The 27,804-nt window shown below is 34.7% G+C and overlaps 1 protein-coding gene and 1 non-coding gene across 10 annotated transcripts in view; both read left to right on the top strand.

Annotated features, from left to right (window-relative positions):
- The window catches only part of FASTKD1 (FAST kinase domains 1), a 36,392-nt gene that overhangs the window by 1,728 nt on the left and 6,860 nt on the right, over window positions 1–27,804 (top strand). For 7 of the 9 annotated variants that reach the window (XM_008525178.2, XM_008525180.2, XM_008525181.2 and 4 more), the window contains 11 exons: window positions 618–1,134; window positions 3,701–3,769; window positions 7,365–7,490; window positions 10,187–10,585; window positions 12,338–12,448; window positions 13,411–13,542; window positions 17,162–17,648; window positions 18,740–18,854; window positions 23,436–23,564; window positions 24,379–24,510; window positions 24,882–24,995. In XM_008525178.2, coding sequence (XP_008523400.2) covers window positions 800–1,134; window positions 3,701–3,769; window positions 7,365–7,490; window positions 10,187–10,585; window positions 12,338–12,448; window positions 13,411–13,542; window positions 17,162–17,648; window positions 18,740–18,854; window positions 23,436–23,564; window positions 24,379–24,510; window positions 24,882–24,995 — 2,149 coding nt within the window. In that variant the 5' untranslated portion in view covers window positions 618–799. The remainder of the gene's footprint in view (window positions 1–617; window positions 1,135–3,700; window positions 3,770–7,364; window positions 7,491–10,186; window positions 10,586–12,337; window positions 12,449–13,410; window positions 13,543–17,161; window positions 17,649–18,739; window positions 18,855–23,435; window positions 23,565–24,378; window positions 24,511–24,881; window positions 24,996–27,804) is intronic. The other 2 variants (XM_070580088.1, XM_070580089.1) reach the window with 1 other exon arrangement.
- On the top strand, window positions 15,835–15,937 carry LOC139076901 (small nucleolar RNA U13). Its single transcript, XR_011528934.1, has one exon. It is a non-coding gene; the product is annotated as a small nucleolar RNA U13 (small nucleolar RNA).

The following is a 27,804-nucleotide window of genomic DNA, read 5'->3' as shown; positions in this document are numbered from 1 at the left end:
GCCACTGGGCTAGCCCCTGTAGAAATTTTAAACGCAATATATTTATTTATTGCAAACAGTTATACTCTTTTGTTTGAAAAGACGCTTCTGAGTTTGGGATATTTTTCCTTTCTGGTTTTGTGGTCAAATTTGAAAACTTTATGTAAATGTCAGATTTAACAAACTTTTTTTTTTAGTGAGGAAGATTGGCCCTGAGCTGACGTCTGTTGCCAATCTTCCTCTTTTTTTCTTTTCTTTTTTTTTTCCTCCCCGAAGCTCCAGTACATAGTTGTATATCTTAGTTGTAAGTCCTTCTAGTTCTTCTGTGTGGTATGCCTCCACAGCATGGCTTGAGGAGTGGTACGTAGGTTTGTGCCCAGGATCTGAACCAGCAATCCCTGGGCCGCTGAAGCGGAGCGGGCAAACTTAACCATTCGGCCACAGGGCTGGCCCCAACAAACATTTTTTAAGTGGAGTCAGAAAGAAACATTTAGTTTTAGATCAAATCCTGCTATCTGGTTCAAAACTAAGAACAAAGTCTTTAGTTAATGCAGAAAAAACTTACTTTAATTTGAATTTTTGAATTAATTTGATATTAATAATATAAGCATAACCATGTTAAACCAATTGTTTTACAGAAGCTGAATATTGGAATGGGATTTGGAGTCATCAGAATGGAAGCAAAGTACATGAAGGAAAAACAGTTTTTTTTATACCAGCATATTGCCCCTGACTGCTAGTTGCAAATGGTTTTCTTTACCTAAGAACATTTGTGATGTAAATGAAAAGATAGCTTTTTTCTAGACTCATTGTTACAAATATGCTTCGCCTAAGGGCTGTTTGTCCATTCTCCTGGAGAATGTTTCAATTTCGACCCTACAGTTGCGAACCATTAATTAGCCAAATGAATAAGTGTACAGATGAAGAGCAATTATTTGATCTTATTGAAAAAAATAAAGCCATCCTTTCAGAAAAGCAATTGGGATGTGGATTTAATATACTTTGGCAGTTTCAAAAGCAGAAGACCAGCTCATTGAAAAATGTTGAATGTATCAGAAACCATCCCCAATTTCTTACTCTTCTTAATTTAACTACAAGTAAAATGGAATTCTTGAAAGATTCTACCCTGGTAAATGTGTTGTACATCACACAAAAGTAAGTAATGTATGTTTAGGTTTTATAGAAATGATTGTAGTTTATTTTTATATTTTAATTTTCTAAAAATCTCTTTAAAATGAAAAACTGTGGGTTTTTTCCCTGTAAATAATAATTTTCTTGATCGTCTCATATCTTTAAGATGTTTAGAGGATATTCTTTGATTATGGTAATCATTTCACATTGTATATGAATATCAAGACATCATGGTGTACAACTTAAATATATACAGTTTTTATTTGTTAATCATAATAAAGCTGGGAAAAAATTTAAAAGGAAAGAAATTTTGCATTGTTTGCAAGGGAATCCAGCCTTCAGAAGAACTCGATTCCCTAAATAGAAGATTTGACAGGTATATAAAGGAAAAAAGCACATAAAAGTTACAATTAGTCTGTTTACTAGTCTAATTGTGGGAAAAACAGCAGTTTTCTCACGCAATTATCCAACCTGAGAGGGCTGTTTAAGTAGCTGTAGATGTCAGCATTGCACAAAGGTGGGAGACAGTTGTTTTTATTAGGGAGTCAGCATATTCAGGAATGGGGCTTAAGGCTTATTTTGGGGATGATGTTAGACCAAAAAAGAGTGGCTCCATTTGCAACAACATGGATGGACCTTGAGGGTATTATGCTAAGTGAAACAAGTCAAAGACAAATACTGGATGATTTCACTCATATGTGGAAGATAAACAAATACACACATGGATAAGGAAAACAGATTAGGGTTAATAGAGGGAAAGGGGATGGGGGAAGGTGAAAGGGGTGAAGGGGCACATATGTATGGTGATGGATAGACTGTTGGTGGTGAACACGATGCAGTCTACAGAAACTGATATATAATATACACCTGAAATTACACAATGTTATAAGCCAGTATGACCTCAGTAAAATAATTTTAAAAAATAATTATATAAAAGAGAGTGGCTCCCCCTTTTTGGTGGTCTTTCTCAGATTGCAGTTTTTTCTCTGGGGTGCATGAAGAGAATACGTAATGATGACAGGCAAGATAGGAGGTTTGCTTTCTCAGTGGTCGTGTTTGGAAAATGCTGAATTAGACAAAATTAAACAGATCCATATTGCAGAACTCTTCAGAGCCTTTTAATATGCCAATATATATTGTGAATCTCTAAGTGGGGGCATTTTCCAAACTTATTTGACAACAAGATATTGTGTTATCTGATATGTGTCAGGCACAGATGGAGAAAGGCTGCTTGGTAATGATTTGCTTAAAAACTGCATTTCTGTGTTGCCCTTCTAAATCGTATTTTAATAAGGAAAGGATTTCAAGAGTAGAATGTAATTTTGTTTTCAAGTTTTTTTTTTTTTTTAAGATTTTATTTTTTCCTCTTTCTCCCCAAAGCCCCCCGGTACATAGTTGTATATTCTTCTTTGTGGGTCCTTCTGGTTGTGGTATGTGGGATGCTGCCTCAGCGTGGTTTGATCCCCAGTGCCATGTCCGCACCCAGGATTCAAACCAACGAAACAGTGGGCCGCCTGCAGCGGAGCGCGCAAACTTAACCACTCGGCCACGGGGCCAGCTCCTGTTTTCAAGTTTTTTAAACAGAATGTAGTTTGATGTTGCTTCATGATTCAACCTGAAAGTCTTTGACTTTTAGGAGATGAAACAGTATAGCCTGAATCTTATAAAGATGATGAAATCGGTTAAAAAGAGAGATTTTTATACATACAGTATGCAATATATGTGGCTTAATTATATATATAAATATCCATTGTTAGTGAAGGTATACCAGAACAGGAACTCTTCTTATATGCTGATGGTGGTACAGTATGTATTAAGAAATTTAAAAATATCCTTGGACCCAATAATTTTGCCAAGATTTATCCCAAGAGAGTAATCTGAGATACATGTAAAGATTCTTGTACATGGATACATGGATATTCATCCCAGCAATGTTTATAATATTGAAAAACTAAAATTTGAATAGTAGGTGAATGTTTAACTAAATGATACCATGTTCACTTAATAGAATAATATACAATCATTAAAAATCATGTTTTGAAGAATATATAATGACTTGGGCAAATGCCCACAATGTAATGTTAACTTACTGAAAAAGGCAGGATATAGAAATGTAAAAGAAATATGCATATTTCATATGTGTGTAGAAAAAATAACTGGAAAGAAATGCTCTAAATTAATGATGGTGGCTGTTTATGAGTAGCAGAGCTATAAATGATTTTTATTACCATATTAAAATTTTTTATTTTACAAACTTTCTCTTACGAAAATATTTTTATAATCAGAGCAAAGTAATACATGTTATGTGTATGTTTAACATGAAATATATCTTTAAACATTTTAATTGTTCAGTGGAGGGCATTGAATGAACAGATAAAAGGATGAGAGGGGTGTGAGATAGCATATGGGTGTTTATTAGATTGTACTGAGAAATCAATACTGAAATGGAAGTGGACCAGAAATGAGGACTGACTGTGTAATAGTATGTTAACTGAAGGTTCACTTTTGCATTATAATTCTTACTACAAATGTTTTCCACACACATACATTTTTTAATTATTAAAAATTATTTTCTCTTGTTTTTATTGAGGTTTGCAGTTGAGGCCCATGACCCGCTAGTTGAAGCACTAGTTACAGAAGCATGGAGAAGGATGGAAAGGCAAGTACTCTGGATCTTCATCTGAGATTGGGGTTGTCTTTTTCACGGTTAGCACAGTGAAATCTTATAGGGAAAGAATGGGGAGTGTGCTTTTTCCTTAAGAGAGAAAGAACAACATTTCAAATGTTCCTTCTTTAAGAGCAGGGAACGTAGTATGTTTTTCCACATATATAATTAATCAAAATATAAATAAGGTAGAGTCACAGCTATTCATGGACCAGAGTTTTTGAGTCTTCTTTTCTGGAAGACTTCTGCTTCAGAAAGAAAAGATTCTTGGAGGAAAAGGCTGTCAGTTAAAACCTAGAAGTTCAGGAGCCATAAAGAGAGGAAAAAGACGATACCAGTTTAGTAGAAAGGAAAGCTGTGTAACACTGTTTAGCAGCATCTGTAGGTACTTACCTTTCACTCCATCTATATGGAGTGGCAATGAACAGAGCTCATAGGTGACTTAGAAACTTTCAGGTCCACTGCTGTGAATAGTATCAATGCATATCTATTTCCTACACTATATACACCTATATTTTCAGCATGTTGTGATAATCCATAATCATCTAGGAAAATGTGAAATTTGTTGAGGGGATGGATTCTTCTTATGAGTATTGAGAAGTCTAGTCTGTGCTACAATATACTATTTATACTTATAACAATATGTGAGAAGCTCTTCTTTTAGAAAAGAGCTGAGATAATAACAGAGCTCATTTTGGCGAATCTCCAGCTATTTCTGAAAATGTTAAATTTTTTTTTTTTTTAAAGATTTTATTTTTTCCTTTTTCTCCCCAAAGCCCCCCGGTACATAGTTGTGTATTCTTTGTTGTGGGTCCTTCTAGTTGTGGCATGTGGGACGCTGCCTCAGCGTGGTTTGATGAGCGGTGTCATGAGGATTCGAACCAACGAAACACTGGGCCGCCTGCAACGGAGCGCACGAACTTAAACGCTCGGCCACGGGGCCAGCCCCTGGAAATGTTAAATTTTTAAACCTAGGGATTCTGGATAGCCAGGGTCCATTCTTAGTGGAATAAAGCAAATGGTAGTGAGGAAAGGGAAAATCAAGGTGGGAAAGAAACAGGGGTATTTAAAAAACCGTAGAACAACTCTCCCTCTAAACCAAATAGCTTTTTTTAAAAGATTGGCACCTGAGCTAACATCTGTTGCCAATCTTTTTTTGTCCTTCTTCTTCTTTCCCCCAAGCCCCCCAGTACATAGTTGTATATTCTAGTTCTAGGTCCTTCTGGCTGTGTAATGTGGGACGCCGCTTCAGCATGGCTTGACAAGCGATGCCATGTCTTCTCTCAGGATCCAAACTGGCAAAACCCTGGGCCACTGAAGCGGAGTGCACGAACTTAACCACTCGGCCACGGTGCGGGTCCCCTCTAAATCACATAGTGACCTAGCGCAGAAAGGAAAGGATTGACTAACATAAAGAAGAAACAACAGGCTATTTATTTGTAGATAGAGAGAAGCAGGCATTCCCATGTTAAGCTTTCTTAGCATATTGCTTCTTAAACATAAACCATAATAAATTCCTAGAATTGTAGTCATATATGGGTGAGCTCTGTAGACCTTTGTTATGTGTGCTGGATTAAATTAAACTGGGAACCCAACAGTTCTCTGGGCTTGGAAATTCTACATTCATTTACTAAATTGTAATTTTAGTTCATCTCATTATCTAAACCCATTTGTCTTTTCATCCTTTCTGTTTTTGCACTCTCTCTACCTTTTGGATCTCTACCTGATCCAAACTACTGGATCTTTGGGGTTAAATTTGGTCATTGTTGATAATAGCTGAAAACTTTTTATTTTTCTTCAAAGCAGCATTAAGTATTATGTGCATTGAATGGCTTGAACAAATTAGTTGTAAAATACATGCTTTTTTAAAATTTTGGCTTTACTGTATACTAGTTAAGCTACTAAATTACAAATGTACAGTTGTACTTCCCAGTGAATCAGACATTTCATTTTAATTTTTCTTCATTTCAAAATAGCTCAGAAGATAATGACTTTGTTCTGTGTGATGGTTTTTATTTGTAGCAGTACTTTTATTTTTTTATAATACCAAATTATAAAAAATTTTAAAAACCTAATTTGTATTCCATATGTAGTATTTCTAATAAAGTCATGGAATAAGCATTAATTTCTGATTTTTTTTTATAGTTGTGGCCTCTGATGTTAATTTTTTGTTCAATAGCTGTTAATCAATGATTTTGCTAAAATATCTATGAATTTATGTCATATAATATGTAATGATTCAAATAGGATAGATTATTATGGATTAGCACTATACCATGGATCTTGGCAAGGATAATTAACATATATTTGAAATTCAAATAGAGTATTTTAGAAAAGTAGAGAGATTAGTATAATGAATTCTCGTGTACCCATCATCCAGCTTCAACAATTACCATTATATAGCAGTCTTGTTTTATCTAAATCACCTCCATTCCCTTCTTCTACCGCTCAATATGTTTTAATTTGTTATATAATCTCATCTGTAAATATCTCAGTATGTATTTCTGAGAGATATCCACTCTTTTAAAAATATATAATCACAATGCCATTATTATACCTATGAAAGTGAAAAGTAATTCTTTAATATCACCTAATACCCAGTCTGTGTTCAAATTTCCTTGATTACTCTCTAAATGTCTTTTTATAGGCAGTTTGTCAGTATCCAAACAATGTTTATGTTACATTGGTAGCTATGTCTCAAGGTTCTCTCTCTCTTTTTGTAAGTAAACATTTGATTGAAGAAAAGGATACAAAATTACACTAATCATAGGTGTACAGCTTGATGGATTTTCACATGCTGATCACCTCTGCGTATTAGCGCCAAGATCAAGAAGCAGAGCATCATTGATTCCCAGAAGTTCCCTTCATGCTCTCTTCCAGTCACAGCCCCTCACCCTGAGAGTAACCACTATCTTGACTTCTCATCTATTAGTTTTGTTTTCATAGAAATGGAATCCTGTAGTATATACTCTTATGTCTAGTTTAGTTTGTTGAATATGTTTTGAAGTTTGATCTACGATGATTACTGGGTGGTAATCTGTGAATATGTGCGAGTTACCCATTGTAGTCTTGATGGACATGTAGATTGTTTGCAGTTTTTTGCTTTTATATATTTTGCTGCTGTGAACTTCCTTATGCTTGTCTTTTAATGAATTCAAAGCCTTTTAAAATCTATGACAATTCTCCTTCCCTCTCTTTTTTCTTGCCGTTTACTTATTGAAGAAATTGGTCATTTTTCCTATAGAATTCTAAAGTTTTTTCACGGCTTGATTGTAGTAGTGGTTATTTTATTTGTATATTTTATTAATGTATAACCTTGAATTGAAATTGTTCTGTCACCTCAAAAAATAAGTAAATGATTCAGATAATTTTGAGTGGTTTTTCATTTTTAAAAATCTTCCAATAGTATCTGACTTTTTCACTGTTAGCATGAGTTACTTTTATGATAATAAATATCAATATTTTAGAAAAATTCCTTTTATGTTAGTGATATTTTAGTATTTTTGATTGCTTTTTATTTTATAACTGTGTATACCCATTTCAAGTGAAATAAATACTAATGATCTCCTTTGTATATTTCCTTTAACAGGTTTGATATCGATGTACTGTCAAAATTTTCGTCTTGCCTAGCAGATCAACACTTATATTTTAGTCCATTAATGGGAAAAATAGCTGATATTGTAAATAGGAACTTGGAAGCCATACAGGACTTAAGGTAAATTTATCTAGGGGCCTTGCGTTGTGGTGGGAAGATTCTGGGCTTTGTATGCACATCACTTCCCAGCTATGTGACTTTAAACTTTTGGAAGTTCACTATCCTCATCTATAAAATAGGGATAGTAGTAGCTATTTTGCAATGTTACTGTGGAAATTAGAGGTAAAGTATATGGTGTCTAACACAGAATTGTTGAGACCCGTGAAAGGTTTGAGATTTTACCTTACTTGCAAGCTAACAAGTTTGCCTGCCACCCTTATGACCTCATTTAACCTTAATTACTTCCCTGAAGGCCCTGTCTCCACATGTAGTCACGCTGGGGACTAGGGCTTTAACATATGAGTTTTGAGGGGCCAGCCCCATGGCTGAGTGGTTAAGTTTGTGCATTCTGCTTTGGTGGCCTGGGGTTCATGGGTTCAGATCCTGGGCGTGGACCTACACACTGCTCATCAAGCCATGCTGTGGCAGCATCCCACGTAGAAGAACTAGAATGACTTAAAACTAGGATATACAACTATGTACTGGAGCTTTGGGGAGGAGGAAAAAAAAAGAGGAAGATTGGTAACGGATGTTAGCTCAGGACCAATCTTCAAAAAAAAAAAGTATGAATTTTGAGGGAACACAATTCACTTTATAACATATACCGGTGTTCATAGCAGCAGTAGTCACAATAGCCCAAAGGTGGAAACAACCTAAATGTCCATCGACAGATGAATGGATGGTCAAAATGTGGTGTGTACCTACAATGGAATATTATTCAACCTTAAAAAGGAAAGCTTTTGACACATGCTGCAGCATAGATGAACCTTGAAGACAGTATACTAAGTGGGAAGCCAGACACAAAAGGACAAATACTGTATGATTACACTTATATGAGGTACCTAGAGCAGTCAAATTCATAGAAACCGAAAGTAGAATGGTCGTTGCTAGGGGCTGGGAGGAGGGGAGAATGGGGAGTTATTGTTTAATGGGTAAGGAGTTTTAGTTTGAGAAGATGAAAAAGTTCTGCAGATGGTTGCACAACAATGTGAATGTACTTAATACCACTGAACTGTACACTTAAAAATGTTTAGAATAGCAAATTTTACATTGTGTATATTTTTTCACACATACATGAAAGTAGCTTGTAAAAGGAGAGACAATAAAAATCACTCAAGTAAATTTTTTTAACTTTTAAAAGTTCTTATAGACCCCTTTGAGAATCTAATGAAATCTTTGAACATTTCCCCACTCCGCACTGCAGTTACAAATATATACATATGTGTGTGTATATTAATATAATTTTTTTTTTTTGCTGAGGAAGATTCGACCTGAGCTAACATCTGTTGCCCATCTTCTTCTTTTGCCTGAGAAAGATTCCCCCTGAGCTAACACCCATGCCAGTCTTCCTCCATTCTGTATGTGGGTCACTGCCACAGCACAGCCACTGATGAATGGTGCACATCCATGCCCAGGAACCAAACCTGGGTCCCCAAAGCAGAGCACCCTGAGGTTAACCGCTTGGCAACAGGGCCGGCCCATGTACAATTTTTAAAAATCATTTCGGGGGTTTATGGTTAAACTAAGTAGCAATGTTAGATTACTAATTAATGTTAATTAATATTAACACTAAACATTTTGATTAGAGAAGCCAAACTCTTGTATAGCTGGGTTTTTTAAAAAATATTTTTTAAGGGGCCAGCCCTGCGGCTGAGTGTTTTAAGTTAGTGCGCTCTGCTTTGGTGGCCTAGGGTTTTTGCCAGTTCGGATCCTGGGCGCAGACCTAGCATCGCTCATCAGGCCATGCTGAGGTGGCGTCCCATGGAGCACAACTAGAAGGACCCACAACCAAAATATGCAACTATGTACTAGGGGACTTTGGGGAGAAGAAGGAAAAATAAAAAATAAAATCTTTAAAACATATATATATGTTTTTTGAAAAGACTAAAGAAATTTGGGAACAAAAGAATGCAAACAGTCCCACTATCCTAATGGTTGAGATAGTTTTATATTTTTATTTTTATTTTGTAGATTGTTTGCATTCTTTATTCATTATAGATGCATTCTTGTGTTTGTGGTTTTCTAAATTTTATATAAGAACTGTCTTTTGAAAGCAAGACCCTCACCTTTGTAATGTTAATGTCCTCCACAGTGCCTATAAAAGTGATTTTTCTTCCTTAAAAGTGTTTATTGAGTGAAGAAATATTAAATGCTACCTCATGTTTATTATCATCTTACTGTCATATATTAATATCAATCTAGCACAAAGCATTAAAATATATGAAATTATTCACTAGTGGGAAATATTTTGCTAAGATTTTTATTCGTAAATTATAGATATACAGAGAAAGGAGTAACAAAGTGAAGTCTACTTCCAAAAATATAAAATGAGGCTTCTAATGTTGCATTAATGGGCTATTGGTCCAAATTGATTTCTGAGTAAACATCACTAAAATATTTTCCTCCAAAGCAGTTATCTATAAAATGAGATATTATAAACACTCAATAAAAGGTATTATTTCAAAGCTTTTTTTGTCTAAAGGAGATCAATTACTAGGAGATCTGAGTTCAAGTCCCGCTAGTGTTAACAAGAAAAATTTAGTGCTATAAAACCTATAATATTTTTACCAGTTCCTTTCCATATCTAACCCTTTAGTGTTAGAATTGTTCATTATTCTTAAATAATGTAAAAATGTTTGCATCTTTTCTCTTTTCAGGTCCTTGTCTGTTTTGATGGTCAGCATATCTTCTTTAATATCACAGCGTTTTCAAGAACAATTAGTGAACAAAACAGAACTTCTTTTTGACAGCATAGATTCTTCCCAGGTCATCATTGCAAGAAGAATAGTGCAATTTCTTCGAAATATTAAATATAGTTATTACCCACTATTAGAAAGGTGCAATAAAGTGTTTTTAAGCAATGCGAACCACCTTGATTTGGAGTCCATCAGTAAAATACTTACGCTATACCACTCTCTACAGTTTCATAGTTTTGAATTTATTATAATGGCTAAAAAGAGGCTAACTGAAATGATTCCTCTGTTTAGCCAGCCTGCTAGCTTTGTAAAATTGTTTGTAGCTTTGGGACCCTTGGCAGGACCTGAAGAAAAGAAACAGTAAGTTTAGCTAAAAATGCTTTACTTTTCTTGTTGAGCATATATGGTACGTTCAAGCTTAGATCTCCTTGCAGTTCTGGAAGGCACAAAAATCACCCCATTCACCCATGGAAGAGGAAGTAATCTCCTGGTCTGCTCCTTGACTTTTTCTATGACTATTCTAATTTACATCTCAAACTCTTACTCTACTGCTGTGTTCCTAAAGGGGCCAGTAATCCCCTGGTGGTGACCAGCACAGCAGTGGATGAAGGAGAACACCACTGGAGTGCTGTTATTCTCCCTTCCTAGGCCATGTGACTGGTTTTACACAGGGTGAAGATCCCCGACCCGGGAATGGGGTGTGGAATATTCAGAATTATAGTAGTCCTAACAGTGGACCATTTTATGCCCTGTTGTCTTCATATTCATCATCAAAAGCGTTTATTATGCACATTGGTATGTGTTCTCAGTATATATATTCCCAATGGTATATATCAGGTTTGAGTGAATTTGATTTGTCTCCTATCTTTTAAGAATTTCTAGTTTTGCCAGTATTGAGGTGGACAGAAATATCTGGGACATTGAAGATGAGCAAATATTAAATTAATACATGATTCCTAAGTATGAGGAAACAGATAAGTAGGATTAGTAGGTTCAGTTAAGCAAGCGTTCCTGGAGTTGCATAGTAGAGGTATCTCTGACATTACTCTATTGATAAAAACTTCATGGAGAGTTTTATTTTTGAGTCCTTTGAATTATATGAAGAAATTTAAGGGTACATTTTAAGAGACTGTATCAAGGTGGGAACCAGATGATTATTAAGAAAACTTTTATTGGAATCTTTCTCTTTTTTTTGTCACTAAGTACTGTTAAAATCTCGTATGCTAAAGCAGTACAAAAGTTGGATTTAACTGGATATCTGCCTTCAGGAAATTTATATTCCAATTGGGAAGATAGAAATATATAAATGAAATATGTAGATACCGTGACATTGCAGTATAGTTTAGGAATAAGTAGTCAAATTACTGATGTAGGTAGTGAATTCTGTGCGCAGACCAGAAAGTGAGAGAAAAATTTGGAAGTAAGAGGTTGGGAAAAAGAGAAGCTGGGTTTGAAATGTTTGTTAAGGCTGGTGAAAAAGATGGTGTGGAACTGTCTAGTATGAATAGAAAATTAGTTTATGCTGCTATCTCCAGATTTCATGTCATGGTCTTGCCTTCTAAATTATTCTAAAAGACACACGTATTTAGATACTTTTATTGCTGCACTACTTTGGATGGTTTCAAAATGTAGATTTTCAGTTTATAGTGTTAGAGCAAGTACTTGGTATATAAAATTTCTGTTAATATGAAGGTATATTGACTTCCTGATCAGATCTTACTCAATTTTTAAAAATTGGGATATTGTTAGAATGTCAGTTATTAGTTCTTTAGCTCTCTAGTACTGAATAATTTTACTGAGTCATTGTATTTTATAACCATTGTAACCTTATCTTATTTGGAAATGAATTAAAAAACCTTTTGTCTATATTTTTTGAGACAGTTTAAGATTAGATTATACTAATATCTTAATTGCTTTGAAGAAGACAATGTATTTTTCTTAATTCAGTATTTTATACCTAATTATGTGGGGAGGAAATTGGAATTATATATTGAATTCAGTTTTTGTTTATATTATTTATTTTCTATTTGCTACCTAAGAACTATTCTTAAAAATATTTTTATAAGCTAATCATCAGTTTTTTGACGTAAGATTATTTTTCTTTGCTTTTAGACTTAAGTCAACTATATTATTGATGTCAGAGGAGCTGACCAGCCAGCAAGCCCTGGCAGTGATGGGAGCAATGGAGGAGATGGAAAGCCGAAATTCACATCTGATTAAAAGGTAGTTTTCCTGAAACTTATGGTTGTCTAGTTGTCATTCATAAGTAGTTATGTTTTTGAGGAAAAATTGTTTTTTTCTATAATCTAGCTGTTGGTTTTGAAGAAATAAAGAATTAACACTTAAGGTATTATTTTCTAAATAGTTTGCTTTTCAAATAGAAATTTAAAAATTGTTTACAGCAGTTTTCATTTGCTGCTGCTCTTGTTCTCGAGCAGAGCATCATAGTCTAGGAAAGTGGAGAGTGTAGAGCAGGACCCTGTTTTTCAAAAAGCAGATTTTCTGCAGAACAGTTAACATCTATGTGAATTTGAATTGTTTCACACCACAGTTGTTACCTTGAAGTCATACTACCATGGATTGGCTTTTTTGTTAACTGGAGATTTAAGAAGCAAAAAATACATGGTTCAGATTATTACATACTTTATTTTTCATTATCTGTTATATATATCTATTATATATATTTTTAGTATTCCTTCTGCCCTAATTCTTCCAACTTCTGCCTCTTAGTATTTCCCATTGCTTTTAAGCATCTCCAGTGGAAGGCCAGTGGATTTAAGGAAGGAAATTAAATCAACAATTTAATCAAAAAACTAACAATTAGTTTTGCTAATTGTTAGTAATTCTTGGGAAAGATTTTTTGAGGGGGAGGATATGGAATTTGATGGCTGTTCTGTGAGATTTTTCTATTTAGAAAGTAAAACTATATGCTTCTCTCTCCTCTTACTATTGATAATTAAATATTATTTCATTCACACTTCATTGATAGCTCTTGCCTCATTCTATTTTAATTGTTTACATTTCTATCACCATCTTGAGACAGTTCTTCAAGAAAAGAAAACCTTTTCTCATTCATCGCTGTTTCTGCAGCACAGAGCGTGTCTGGCATGAAAGAGCTCCTGAGTAAATGTTTAATAAATAATTGAATGAACTGGTTATAATATATGTTTTGTCATTCTTTTTAGAATTGCTTCAATTCTCCATAAAAATTTGGATAACTATAAACCAGTAGAGTTACTGAAGATAACTCAAGCATTGATTTTTCTACATTTTCGAAGTAAAGAGCTTTTTGTGAAACTCCAAGAATTACTGCTTAGGTAAGATTAAAATAGAAGTTCGGTTTAGTCTTTCATTTTATAATCTAGCCTCAATATTTGTTTTGTTTAATTATGTATAGAGTTGTTGAAACTTTTGGAGGCAGAATTGGGTAGCTTCTTATTGAAAATATCAAGAGGGTTATCCCTCCCCATACCCATTCTGCCAATGCTTATACTTGGTATATTTTGAAATGGAAATGAGGCAGTGGGGTGGTGAGTTCCCTAGGGCATGAGTAACAGTAAAAGCCAAGCCATTCTCCTTTTCTACAGGAATAGAATAACCAGGAAGTGATTGGAGCTGCTGAAGCAGGCAAAACTCCATTTGGGAGTGCTCATATTAAGGGATCTTCAGTCTACTTACTTGCCTGTTTTAAGGCATATTAAATTTTTTAATTTGTAATTTTTAAAATAAAATATATGACGATAAGAGTGAAAAAGTCTTTTCATATAAAATTTCCCCTTTATATGTTAAAATTCTCTGCTTTTCTGTGGATATACCATTCATATTTCAGCTAAGAAGTTATTCAGTTTCCCATTGATTTTCATTACCCTAACATGGAGTTTTCCATTAGAAATTTTTATTTTAAAGGTCAGAATAATGACTTGATGAAATTAAAGCCAGATTAATTTTTTTACCCTCCATTTTTTCATGCTAGTTTGATTTCTTATTTTGATTTCTGAAAGACCAGGCATGGGGCTCTATGCTGTAATCAAAAGATTGGCACATAGTTAAAAATGACTTTTATTATAATAAAGTGATATACTGTTATAATTAAGGAAGGATGTGAAGAGAAGAATAAGAGGTGGCACTTTATCAGATGACGATTTAGCATGTGAGGTATGGTATAAGAAAGTTCACCCTTTTCTTGACAAAAGAACTTCCTTCTTATCAAGGTGCTTATATGTAGGATTATTGTTTCTTTACCCTTTCCATATTTAGTGTAGACTTTCACATAGCCTCTGAATTAAAAATTTTATATTCTAAATTAGATATTATAAACCGACCCAGTGTAATGATTTATTTGGTCTGCACAGTGTTTTTTAAAAAATTAAGTTGTGCAATACTGTTTACCTATAGTTATGCTAATGGAAAAATAAAACCCAAGTGAGAGCATCAAAGGGGATTTCACTTCACCTGTAATGTTTTACTTCCTTTATAGAAAGACTTGAAGCAAACGTGACAATGTTGAAGTTTAGTAATTCTGAGTAGCAACAGCCCTTACATGTCTCTGTGGCTTAAAATTTTATCAAAATTAGTTGAGAAATGTTATATAAAATCATAGGTGCTTATGCTTCAGAGTACTCACTTTCCCCTGCTTTAGTGCAGATTGTGTGAAGGAACAGGATCTAGTTAAACTAGTTCACATAAGTGTTGATATAAATAGCTACTGAAACCATTTGGGAAACCCAGCAAGTTCATGTACTGGAATAATATGGTTTGGTTTTTTTTTAACATATTGAAATATAATCTGTGTAAAGTATATACATCCCCTCCTCATTACCCTGTTCCCCTCTCCGTCCCCCGCCTAGGTTAATTACTATTCCTATTTCTGACTGCGTGGATTAGTGTTGGCTGTTTTGTGTCTGGCTTCTTTTGTTCAATATTATGTTTATGAGATTTACCCATGTTTTTGCTGTATAGTATTCTTTTGTAAGAATACAACAAAGTTTTTTTTATCCATTCTACTATTGAGGGATATTTGATTTATTTCCAATTTTTGGCTATTATGAATATCCTTGTGCATATCTTTTAGGGAAAATATGTATGCATTCCTGTGGGTATTTACCAAGGAGTATGATTGTTGGTTCATAGGTTATACATATATTCATCTTCAGTAGATCCACAAAACAGTTTTCTAAAGTGGCTGTACCAGTTTATATTCCCACGAGCAGAATGTGAACAATCCTGTTGTCCACGTCCTTGCCAACACTTGGTATTTTTTTATTTTCTAATTTTAGCCATGATAGTGGTATTGTAAATAAACACACATGCATATGTAAGTTTTGGAATTTTAGGAAGCGTCAGATGGGAAAACATCAAGTGGAGACTGGAGAAATTGTGTGGTTGGGGGTTTATTTTTAGACAAGTATCACAAGATTGGCAAATTTTGAGAGTTCTATCCCTTGGGTCAGTTCTGCAAACAGATACAGCTTTGAGGGGCTTTCTTTTCTTTGTATAAAATAGTGTATTAATTTTTTGTTTTTATCAGAATAAAATATTCATTTAGTACTTATTGAGTACCTGCTTTGTGTCAGACAATGGGCCAAATGTTATATAAAAACAATTTTGAGATCCTTCTGTGGTGCATAAGCATGATGATTGGGTGTTCACACTATTGTGTGGGCTGTGCCTCCCTCAGACCTGTTATGACGTTGGCACATTACTGATCTGACATGGAAAAAAAAATCATTTTGAAAACAGAAAAAAGTATAAAGAAGAAAATAAACCCATTCATCTACTGTCAACAATTTGGTTTATTTCCTTTTGGTACATACTTACGTATGTATATATGTAGATATATATGTATATTTTTATTTCATAATTGAGAATCATGAACAAGCAGTTTTGGTTTTCTTTTTCCCCACTTACCTGTATCAGCATTTTCCCACATCATTTAGAACTATTTGTAAATGTTTTTAATGACTGGATATCACCCATCATATGACTGTACCGTAATTCACTTAATTATTTCCCATCATTGGGTATTTAGATTTTTTTTCAGATTTTAGCCACATTAAAATTCTAATGAATAACTAACACAAATCTTTGCAGGCACTTTAGATTATTTTCTTGGGCTAGTTTTCTAGACAGGGATTGATCATATCAAATGATATAATTACTTGTGAAGTTCTTGAGCCATACTGCTAAATTACTTTCCACAAAGGTTACACCAACTTTTTAGGTTTACTATTAATGAGTGAGAATGCCTGTATCAATGCACCCTTGCTAATGTCGAATATTATGATTATTTTAGTATGCTAATTTAATATTTTAGAAAGTAACTCAATTTTGTTTTAGTTTTCATTTGATTATCTCTTCCAGTGCTTGTAAACCTGAAGCTTCTTTCAAAGCTCCCAGTTTTTTATTTGTATTTTCACAATTGCTGCCCTGGTGGTGTGACTCTTACCACAGAGGTTTGGGAAAGGAGGAGTAGAGAATGGAGTCAATTGTATGTGCTGTGTTTTTTGGGTTTTTTTAAAGGTTAGACTTTTTAAATAGCAGAAGTAAGAAGGGAACCAATATTATTGAGTGATCACTGTCTGCCGGGGCCTGTACTGGGTCAAAGCAGCTCCTGACAGGTCGTATCAGAAATTTAGTTCAAATTCTGTCTCCAGCAACAGCACTGCAAACATTGTTCTGACACTGACCTTTTGTTTGCCAGGGACTATACTTTTATTTTTGCATAAAAAAATTTAGGATGTGCTTAAGGCTTCCCTTAGTAACTCTTTATGGACCTGTCATCTTTGAATTTATCTAACCCTTCTTAAATAACATATATTTTAAGCCTATCACACCTGTTAAGTGTAATAATAATTATATATTCATATTTTAATACATCTATTTTGGGTTTTGTTGCTGATTTATTAATTTTGTTCTTTTTTCCCTCTTTCTTTATAGTTATTTGAAAATTAGTGTCATACCTAGTGAGATTTGCATCCTGGTTTGTGCCATTTCGATGCTTCCTTCTCCTCACCTAGATGAAGCAGGGATATCTCGAATCGAAGCAGTTTTGCCGCAGTGTGACCTAAGTGACCTGAACAGTTTTGCCACATCTGTTTTAAGATGGATTGAGTATGATCACATGTATCTGGATAGTAATACTGGGAAACAGCTGAAATTGCTTCAAAAATTAGATCACTATGCTCATCAGAGACTGCAAAATTGCAGCGATTTGAATCTGTTATGGGAAGAGCTTAGATCTTTAAAAGGAGACTGGTTTGCGGATTCACTCCTTGAAGAAACAGTTGCTACTTTACAGCGTTTGATGGATGAAATTAATTACATAAATGTGGCAAGGATTGCATCTTTTATTTCTAGAACTAACTACCTCAGTACTTTGCTACTTGATAGGATAGCCTCAGTGGTCATTCAGCAGATTGAAAAGGTGAAATGAAAATGTCACCCATTAGTTTTATATAGTTGTCAACATCTAGAAGCATCAGTGTTTATCATAAGTCCTTTGAGAACTTGATTGGGATATGAAGTTTAAAAACGAAACTCTAGTTTCTGATTCAGCAATTTGTTCTTCCTCCCCTTAAAGCCTCTCCCTCCAGCGGTGCGGATTTGGGGAGATAAGCAGTCATCCTTTGGTTCATTACAATATTGTTAAGATCAATAGTCAAAATTCATTGACTAGAAGGAAATACTTAATACTAAACAATACTAGTTGTATTAGGATAGTAGAGTGTGAATGATTTTTGTTTTTCTTTTTTCTTGTTTTCTATAATCCTGTGATAGTACTTTTACTATTTAAAAACAACTATATTCAAAAGTGTGAGGTAAGTGTGAAAACTGAGAAAATTATGAGTATTTTAGTATTTTTAAATTATTAGTGTGTATTTTTATGTATTTATTTCTGGAACTTGTAAAATGCTGCTTTTGCATTATGTGAGAAGATGCTCACTTACAAAATCTATTATATGTGTCAGGATAAGGCTTTTAGTTAGAAGACAATATTTCTCACAAATGAAAATAAACGTCTGTCTTCTTTGCTTAGCATAGTGCCCGACAGTTAAGTTTTAGGTGAATGAATGAATAATAAAATAAGAAAATGAATGAATGAAAGAAAAATGAATTCTAATCCTTGTAAACAAAGAAACTTCCTTGATTTTATTGTATCATGAATCTATAAAATGCACTGATATCTTGGAAATCAGTGATACTAATTCCTAGTGATTTTAGTGACTAATGAATTCTGGAACAGAATTTTATGCCTAAAAAAATAAATTTGGAGATTTTATGATTTATTTTTTCTGCATTAACACTTCGAGTTACCAGAAATTAGTGGTGGGATTAGATAGATTATAGCAGGGTGGAAAACTTAATAAACAGAGTGATAGATTTATCATTTAACTATGTGCATGTTTGTTGCTATAGGCGTATTAGATAAAGACTTCTACCTAAAATAATAATTAGGTTAAGTTGTGTTTTGTTTTACTGCTGTTTAAACAGTAACATTTTTGTTCTGGTATACAGATCCATCCTTTTGCAGTTCTTGCTGTTATTCTTCCATTCAGCATCTTGAACTATGATCCGCCTCAAAGAGATGAATTTTTCGGAACTTGCATTCAACACCTTAATTCTTACTTAGGTAGGTATATTGTTTGGTATTATGTCGAATGAGTTGGTTGGAGGATACCGTTGCTGCTACTCTGAGCGATATCCCTCATTTAAAGGGTAACCACGATAGCCATGAGTTCTATACCTTAAAAAACCGTTTTCGATACATTTTTGAAACTTTTTTCTGACAAAAAATGTCAAACTTGCAGAAAAAATTGAAAGAATCCAACAGGTAGCACCTATATACTCACTGGATAGATTCAGTAATTGTTGCCATTTTATCATATTTGCTTTACTCTTTGTCTCTTTTGCTCTCTTATTTTTCTCTAAGCCATTTCACAGTAAGTTGCAGGCATTGTGATCCTTGACCCGTAATTGCTTAGGCAGACGCCTCCTAAGAGTTACGACCTTCTCCTGTACCACTGCAATACTATTATCACACCTAAGAAAATTCATAGCCCCCGAATATCTAACACACCATCCATGTTTACATCTCCCTCGTTATTCCCACAGTGCCTTTCAGAGTGGTTATTTTGGACTCAGGATCCAATCAAGGTTCACTCACTGCATTAGGTTGTTACTTCTTACAAGTTAGTTTCTTGTAGTCTAGAATAGTCTCTGTTTTTTGTTTTTTTTGCTTGGCATTGACTTAGGGGAACGATTTTTGTTTTTTTCTAACTTTTTGTTATCTAAGTTATCAAATACACAGGAAAATTGAAAGAACAATATAACAAACATCTGTGTAGTGGATACTCAAAGTCTAGCTTTGGAGTCATGATTAATGTTTGTCAGTTTGCTGTGTGTGTATGTATGATGAACCGTTTGAAGTGTCAGCCCTAAATACTTCAGGTTATAAGGACATTCTCCTAGATTAGCACAATACCAGTACCACACTTAAGAAAATGAACAGTGCCATCTACTGCCTACTCAGTCCATAATCAGATTTGTCAATTGTCACCAAAGTGTCTTTTATAATTTTTTTTAGGCAACCAATGTTGATTTATTATGTCCCTTTCTCCCTATCTTCTTTTTCTTGATATCTATTTTTTATACAAGAAATTGGCCATTTATTGTTAATTGTGCAACATTCTAGATTTGTCTGAGTGCTTTCTTTTAACTTTCTTCTCCATCTCCTGTATTTCTAGTACGTTAGAAGTTAGGTATAGGGGCTGGCTCCGTGGCTGAGTGGTCAAGTTCGTGTGCTCCGCTTCAGTGACCCGAGGGTTTTCCCGGTTTGGATCCTGGGCGCGGACATGGCACCGCTCATTAGGCTATGTTGAGGCGGCGTCCCACATACCACAACTAGAAGGACCCACAACTAAAATACACAACTATGTACTGGGGGGATTTGGGGAGAAGAAGCAGGAAAAAAAAAGTTAGGTATAGACGCTTGATTAGATTCAGATAAAATATTTTCAGCAAAAATGCCTTGTATGCGGTGCAGTGTACTTGAAATTTGTGTCACATCTGGAGACATATAGCATCTGATTGCTTCTGTCAATTTTAATAGTTTGAGTTTTTCTAAAATAGAAAACAAATATTTCTTAAGGGTCTTAGTAGATATTTCTTGTCAGAAAGATTGCTGCTCTGGTGCTGATTATTATGTGTCTCCTAAAAAAGTCTTTAAATAGTGTTTCAGTCCTGGAAAAAAGTACAACAGAAATAATCCTTCTTACTGTTGGCCTTAGCAGAAGCAGTATGTGAGGGTAGCAGAGGTAGGAAAGTACTTTTTTTGCTTTTCATTGTTTATTTTGGGTCCTGAATTGTGTTTGGGACTGTTTGGCCTTCAAGGAGTAGGGATTTATGGGGTCTCTCTTCTCAGACTCACACCTCTTACTTGTCAATGTGATGTGGAAGTTTTAGAAGTGAAATATCTAGCCCAGTAGTTACTGCTTTTCAGTCAACATTCACCAAGTACTTATTGTCAGGCAGTCTTCTAGTCACTGGAGATGTGGAGACAATAAAAACGGACTCTACCATCACTGAGTTTACTTTCTGGTGGGAGGAGACAAACATAAACAGTAAATAAATATATAACATCAGGTGGTGAAAAGTGTTCAAGAACACTGGAGCAGAGTAAGTGTGTAGGATGGAGCATAGAGGGGTAGGGGAGATGAAGTGCCATTTTAGATAGGGGTGTGAGGGACTGCCTCTGAGGAGATGTCATTTGACCATGGATTGAATGAAGTGAGAGTGATGCATGGCAATGGATGGGGAAGAGGATCCCAGGACAAAGAAAAGCAAGTGCAAAGGCACTGAGGTGACAACATGCTTGATTTCTTCCAGGAACAGCAGATTCATTGTGGCAGGAGTGGCAGGAGACTGAGTAGGTCAGAGAAGAGGTTAGAGAGACAGCCAGAGACTAGTTTCCTCAGAGCTTTTTTCTGTGTCTGGAGAGTAAGAAATACCATCTGCTATCCACCAAGATACTTAACTGAGAGCTTCCACATCCGGCAGAAGGTGTTAGGCTCTATATTAGGGTATGTTTCTCTAGACCTATTGACCTCTAGTTAGGCTGGTGAGAGACTGGTATAAATACATTAATTATGTCACTATTATGTTCATGGACTTTGCTACATTTTTTGGGATCTATGGGCCAGATGGTATCTGACCATGTCTATTACTCTAATAGACATGTCTCTAATTGTCTCTAATAGACAAGTAAAATGGGACTGTGATATGTATATGTTTATTTATTTATGGGCGTATGCATGTGTGGCATTCCTATATAAATAAATATACACGTATTCATATAACATGTATGTTTATTTGTGTATGGGTGCATGCATGTGTGGCATTCCTATGTAAATAAACATACACATATTCATATAACATATGTATATTTATTTATGTATGAGTGTATGGCATTCATATATACTCCTTGTTAGTAACACAAGTATATGTAGAATGATGAGACTTAGAGTATGCTCTCCTGGTGGTTCAGTTGTGTCAGCCACCAGAAGGAAATGAAAGTACATTCTTTTTTTGGTAAGAAAAGAAAGGTTAAGAAGTACAGCTTTGATTTTCTTTTTTTTCCCCTCTCCCCAAAGCCCCAGTACATGGTTGTATATCCCGTTGTAAGTCCTTCTAGTCCTTCTATATGAGCTGCTGCCACAGCATGGCTACTGACAGATAGGTGGTGTGGTTCCACGCCTGGGAACCAAACCTGGGCTGCCTAAGCAGTGAGGGTACCGAACTTTAACCACTAGGCCATCAGGGCTGGCTCACAGCTTTGATTTTGTAAGACTTACTGAGAGATTATTTGGAAAATTCTTGGAGACCTTTATAAGTAAAATTTTAAATAACTAATGGAATAATAATTTTATTTTGAATAAGTATTAGTTTTGATAGAACAGTTTTGCTGGGAGAGACCGTCACTATTAACCTTGTTTATGACTTAATCTTGCTTTACTAAATAAGCACAGCAAAAAATCCAAAAGAAAAGATTTATTGTCTTTTTTTGTCCTTTGTAAGAATATTGCTGCCAATCAGGCATTTCAGATGACCACTTCCCTCTCATAGAAATGTCTCTTGGATGAGGCAAATCAGGTAGATAACCTTAAGCCTTATACTCTGGGACGTGCGCCATGCTGCTGAGTGACAGGTGAGGGGGGAGGTGCCAGGGGAAACCTGAGCTTCATGCATATCTCCACTCAGCCTGCTAATCTGAGATCCTTAGAGGCAGCACGGTATAGTGGTCCAGGCTCCGGAGCTAGAATCTGTGGGTTAAGTCTCACCCTCCACTTGCTCACATGAGACTTTGGGCAAGTCATTTAACTTCTCTGTGCCTCAGTACACTGATTTATAAAGAAGAGATAATAATTGTTACTACTGTATATTGAAGTGAGGTTTAAATGAGTTAATATTTGTAAAGTGCATAGCATGATACCTAACAAACTTTGAGCACTATTATTATCATCAGTACATAGAGACTGGGATCACTTCTCCTTTTTACATACACAACTGACCTTTGTTTTGAATTCTTTTCTCTTTTGAAGGCAAGTTAAACAACTTCTAATGGAAGTGTACTAATAATAATATAGAAACATCCATATATTCTTAGTATATAGTATGAATTTATACAGATATAATCACCCAAAGAATCTGTACCCTGATCAGGAAACAGAATGTTACCAAGGACTCTTCTCCCCTGTCCCTCTTTCCTCTTCACCCCCACCCAAAGGTAACCACTTTACTACTATCCTGACTTATAATGGTATAGATACATTTTGTCAAGGCTGTGTTTATACTTTTTTTTTTTTTTTTGTGAGGAAGATTGGCTCTGAGCTAACATCTGTTGCCAATCTTCCTCTTTTTGCTTGAGGAAGACTGTCCCTGAGCTAATGTCTGTGTTAATCTTCCTCTGTTTTGTATGTGGGATGTTGCCACAGCATGGCTTGGTGAATGGTATGTAGGGTCATGCCCAGGATCTGAACCTGCAAACCCCAGCCCACTGAGGCAGAGCATGCAGACTTAACCACTATGCCACTGGGCAGGCCCCTGTACTGTTTTTTAAAAACCTGGGTTTACCTGAACTAAGTGTGAGCTATGTATATGTGAGATGGCTGTGCATTATAATTTTTTTTAAAAAAAAATCTTAATTTTGTTTTAGGTTTATTGGATCCTCTCAAATTAGTGTTTCTTGGTTTCTCTTTGGCCACTCTTCAGTATTTTCCAGAAGATCTGCTAAAAGCAATTTTTAACATCAAATTCTTAGCCAGATTAGATTCTCAACTTGAACGTATGTATCTACATTTTAATTTAAGAAATTATCACTTGTACTTTATGTTCAAGTTTTAGCTCTACCTATATTGAAGCATTTAAATGATAATAATGTGTTTTTTTCTGTTTAAAAAAGTATTTCCTGCTTATCATAGAAAATTTGGACAACACAGAACAGTATAAAATAGAAAATAAAAGATTACTCATAATCTTACCACCAAGTAAAACTACCACTTTTAATGTTTTGGAGTATTTCTTTCTTTTCTGTCTCTCTCTTGCTCTTATGTTTATATTACTACATATATTTTAAAACAAATTTTGGATTATTTATATATTTGCTTTTATATGTTGCCTTTTGTCATTGAATTATATTTTTAACGATTTTCCATGCCGTTAAATATTTTTTGATGTCACGATTCTTTTAGTGTCTACATAACCTGTCATTATACGGATGTAATAAAATTTATCTTTTAGGTCATTTCCAATTCTTCTTTTGTAGAACTAATGATTATTATCCATGAATCATTGATCTCATCTTTGTTTCCTTAGGATAGATTCCTAAATGTGGACTACTAAGTGAATGAAAATTCTTTGGTAGTGTTTTTAAAAATGTAGTTGTAACATTCATAATTAGTGAAAACAACATTGGTGTTGGTCCTAATCATGCCACTGAATGTAATAATTTAAAAATACAAAGCATGTGTGTGCAAATGAAATGATTTTATGAGAATAAAAGTATCAACCAGCAGTGGGGATAAATGAATGTGAACAAAATGGATCATCTCTGCTAGGTCCAAGTTATCAAAATCCATTATTTTTCTTTTTAATTCCAGTTTTATGTTCATCTCTAAACATGAGGGTCCAGTTTCGTCTTATGGAATTAAATAGAGCAGTCTGCTTGGAATGCCCTGAGTATCAGATTCCATGGTTTCATGACCGCTTCTGTCAACAACAGTATAGTAAAGGTGTGAGTTTTCTTTGGGTCAGTCAGATAGTGAAGTTTAATTCTAAAGTAAATTACTAGGTCGTACATTGTTATTATTGGTAAACCTAATCATGATGCCAGAGTTCACAAGAGTGCCATAACCTGTTTAATGGAACTACTTTTTAGATGACATTTGTGTTATAAGAATTTCTTAATATTTAAGACACCAAACTTCTTTTGGTAGAGAGCAAAGAACTTGTACCGAATTTAATGTCATTGCATATAGTATTACATTTGAGCTCTTGTTGGAAACATTAATCTTTATTTTTCAGTTTGTAGGCTTGGGATGATTTTCATTCAAAAACTGATTAACTTATTTTAAGTGAACTAATTATTTTTATTTTCCTAAAGATATCAGCAGCATGAATGGAGCACAACAGCAGATTTATAAAATGTTAGCAGAGGTACTAGGAGGAATCAATTTTGTAAAAGCCTCGGTTCTCACACCTTATTACCACACAATAGGTAAGTCTTTGCTAGGTTCTTAGCTACTTCCAGAAGGCTAGGCTAATTTAAATGGAATCATCTCATCACCTGGAATTTAAAAAAGAAATTTTTTTGAATTTTTTCAAGTTATCTTGAAAATTTTCAGACAAAAGTAGAAAGAATGGTACAATGAATCCTCAAGTTCCCAGGGCCAGCTTTGATAACTATCAGCAGTTTGCTGTTCTTCAAAAAATTTTTTTAAGTTTAGCCTTTCACTGATTCTGAGTAAAACCCAGATTCAAATTCATTGAACGTTTCTGGATCTTCAAAAGTTTCCACTCCACTCCGTGCACTAAAGTCAGGGAAATGACTTCTTATTTCAGTTTCATCGTTTTAAGTTAAGTTGGATTATCAACCTGGACAAAGATTTCCATAGGTGTATGCTCAACCCAAATCTAGTTAACCTTGTTTCTCAGTGGTCTAGTTGGAGAAGGCATTCTGATTTAGTTGTTGATGATATAAAGCTGGTGAGCTAGCTGATATGTTGGATGGCAGTATAAAATTTTTTAAAAATTGCTAAATTCAACTTAAATGAAGAGATGAAATATTAAGAGGATTAACATAAACTTTCTAAATTTAGATTTAGAAAACATCTGCATACATACAGGACGTTTTAAAGGATTATAAGCTTGATATAAATAATGTTAAGTGGGTGCCAAAAGTCAAATACTAACATAAACTATATTATTATTAATAACAAGAAAGTTGGTAGTCCCACAGCATTCTGTCCTTCAGACACATCTTAGTATTGTATTCTCTTTTTTCTTTCCTGAGGAAGATTAGCCATGAGCTAACATCTGTGCCAGTCTTCCTCTATTTTATATGTGGGTTTCCACCACAGCATGGCTGATGAGTGGTATAGGTCTGCACCCGGGATCTGAACCCGTGAACCCGTGCTGCTGAAGAAGAGCATCTTGAACTTAACCACTAGGCCACGGGGCCAGCCCTTGTATTCTTTTTTTGAGTGTTGCATTTTATGAGAGACCATGACAAATAGGGCCTAGAAAGAAAGGATCTAGAAATCATGTCTTAGAAAGAACTAGAGAGGACTGGGACTGCATGGATTTCAATCCTTGAGTAAATTCCTAAACCTCTGAACCTTATTAGTTTCTTTATCTGTAAAATAGGGATAATAATGCCTGCTTAATGGGATTAACTGACATGTTGCATGAAAAGCATTTAGCACTATCTTTGGATGTAGTAAGTGCTTGATAAATTTTATTAAAAAAAAAAAGCTAGGAATGTTCATTCTGAAAACTAGAAGTCTTATGGGTAGCATAACTTTAAAAATGTTTGAAGGATTGTTACGTGAAAGAAGATTGGCTGTCTCTATCAGAGATAAAAAAATGGTAAAAATTTAAGCAGATTTTAACTCAGTATAAGGAGAATTTTATGAAAGACTTGTTGAAAAATGATATAATAGGCTGCCTTGTGAAGAAGAAACGTTCAGGCAGAGGCTGGATGATCAGATGATGTTGGTGTGTGTGTGTTTGTGCGTGTGCGCGAGTGAGTGATTTTGGCAGGAGGCTGAACCAGATAGTCATGAATACTCTCCTCTAGCACTACAGAACACATACTGTCAGTGGTTTGATTGTTTTAGTCAGGATTAGGTTTGGCTCTGAGTGACAAAAATCCACAAATAACAGGAACTTAACCAAGTTTGTTTCCTTCTCCCGTACACACGAGGTATCCAGGGCTGGGATGCCAGTTCCACCAATATTAAAGATCCAGGATCTATCTTATTATGATCTGCCATCCTCTACATGTAGCTTCCACTTCATGGTCCAAGATGGCTGCTCCTGCTCTAGCCAGCACATCTACAACCCAAGCAGGAGGAGGAGGGAAGGAAAAGGAAGGGTGTCCCTTTAAGTGCAGTTCCCTGAAGTTGCACATAACTGTTTTTAATTATATGTCATGGCCACACTTGGCTGCAAGTGAGTTTAGACAATGTGGTTTTTATTCTGGGTGGCCATGTACCCAGCTAGAATTTAGGGACTCATATTATTAAAAATGAAGGGAAGTGTTAGGTATTGGGGGACAACTTGCAGTCTCTGCCAGAGGGTTGTTTTAAAAGATAGATACACTCCTGTTTACCTTTACTGTTTAAAAAATAGATATACTCCTGTAAAAGTAATGCTCACAGAAGGAAATGCGCTAAAATGTGAATGTGAAAATGATCTGTAATCTCATCTCATATAATTCAATATTATTGAGCACCAACTTTGTGACGGGCGCTATGGCTGGTTCTTTATTCCTGCTACCGAATTTTTTCTTTTTGTTTGTTTTATTAACATTTCTTTCAAAGTAGAAATAGTACTTATCCATAGTAAAACAGTTGGAAGACACAAAAAAATAAAAAGAAGAAAAAAAAATTACGCATAACACATAATTAGCATTGAAACTAGGATTATTATATCCCAAGCCCATTGTATTTCCAATTCATATTTGTACCTCCAATTGTTGAGACTTATTTATGTGTGAAAATGTATATAAATCGTTAAAATAAGATTTAATTGGTAATATTTGTATATAAGGATATGGTATAATTAAGAGAATATAATAATATGATTAAGAACTGTGGATTGGAAGCATTGCTTAAGGCAATTAAAAAACACTTAAAAAGTCAGGATTCATGCTTATAGAAAAACCAGAAAAGATAGATAATAAAAAAGAAAAATCACCCATGATACAGCCACTGTTTACTTTTGGAGTCTGTTTTTCTATTTCTAACTGACTTTTTAAAAACCAAAAATGGCTTATTTTATAGTGTTTGTAACTTAGTTTATAT

This window comes from Equus przewalskii, chromosome 17, assembly GCF_037783145.1.
Source record: "Equus przewalskii isolate Varuska chromosome 17, EquPr2, whole genome shotgun sequence".
NCBI lineage: Eukaryota > Metazoa > Chordata > Mammalia > Perissodactyla > Equidae > Equus > Equus przewalskii.
The sequence above is the reverse complement of the archived record's forward strand: the minus strand, read 5'-3'. Positions and strand labels throughout refer to the sequence as shown.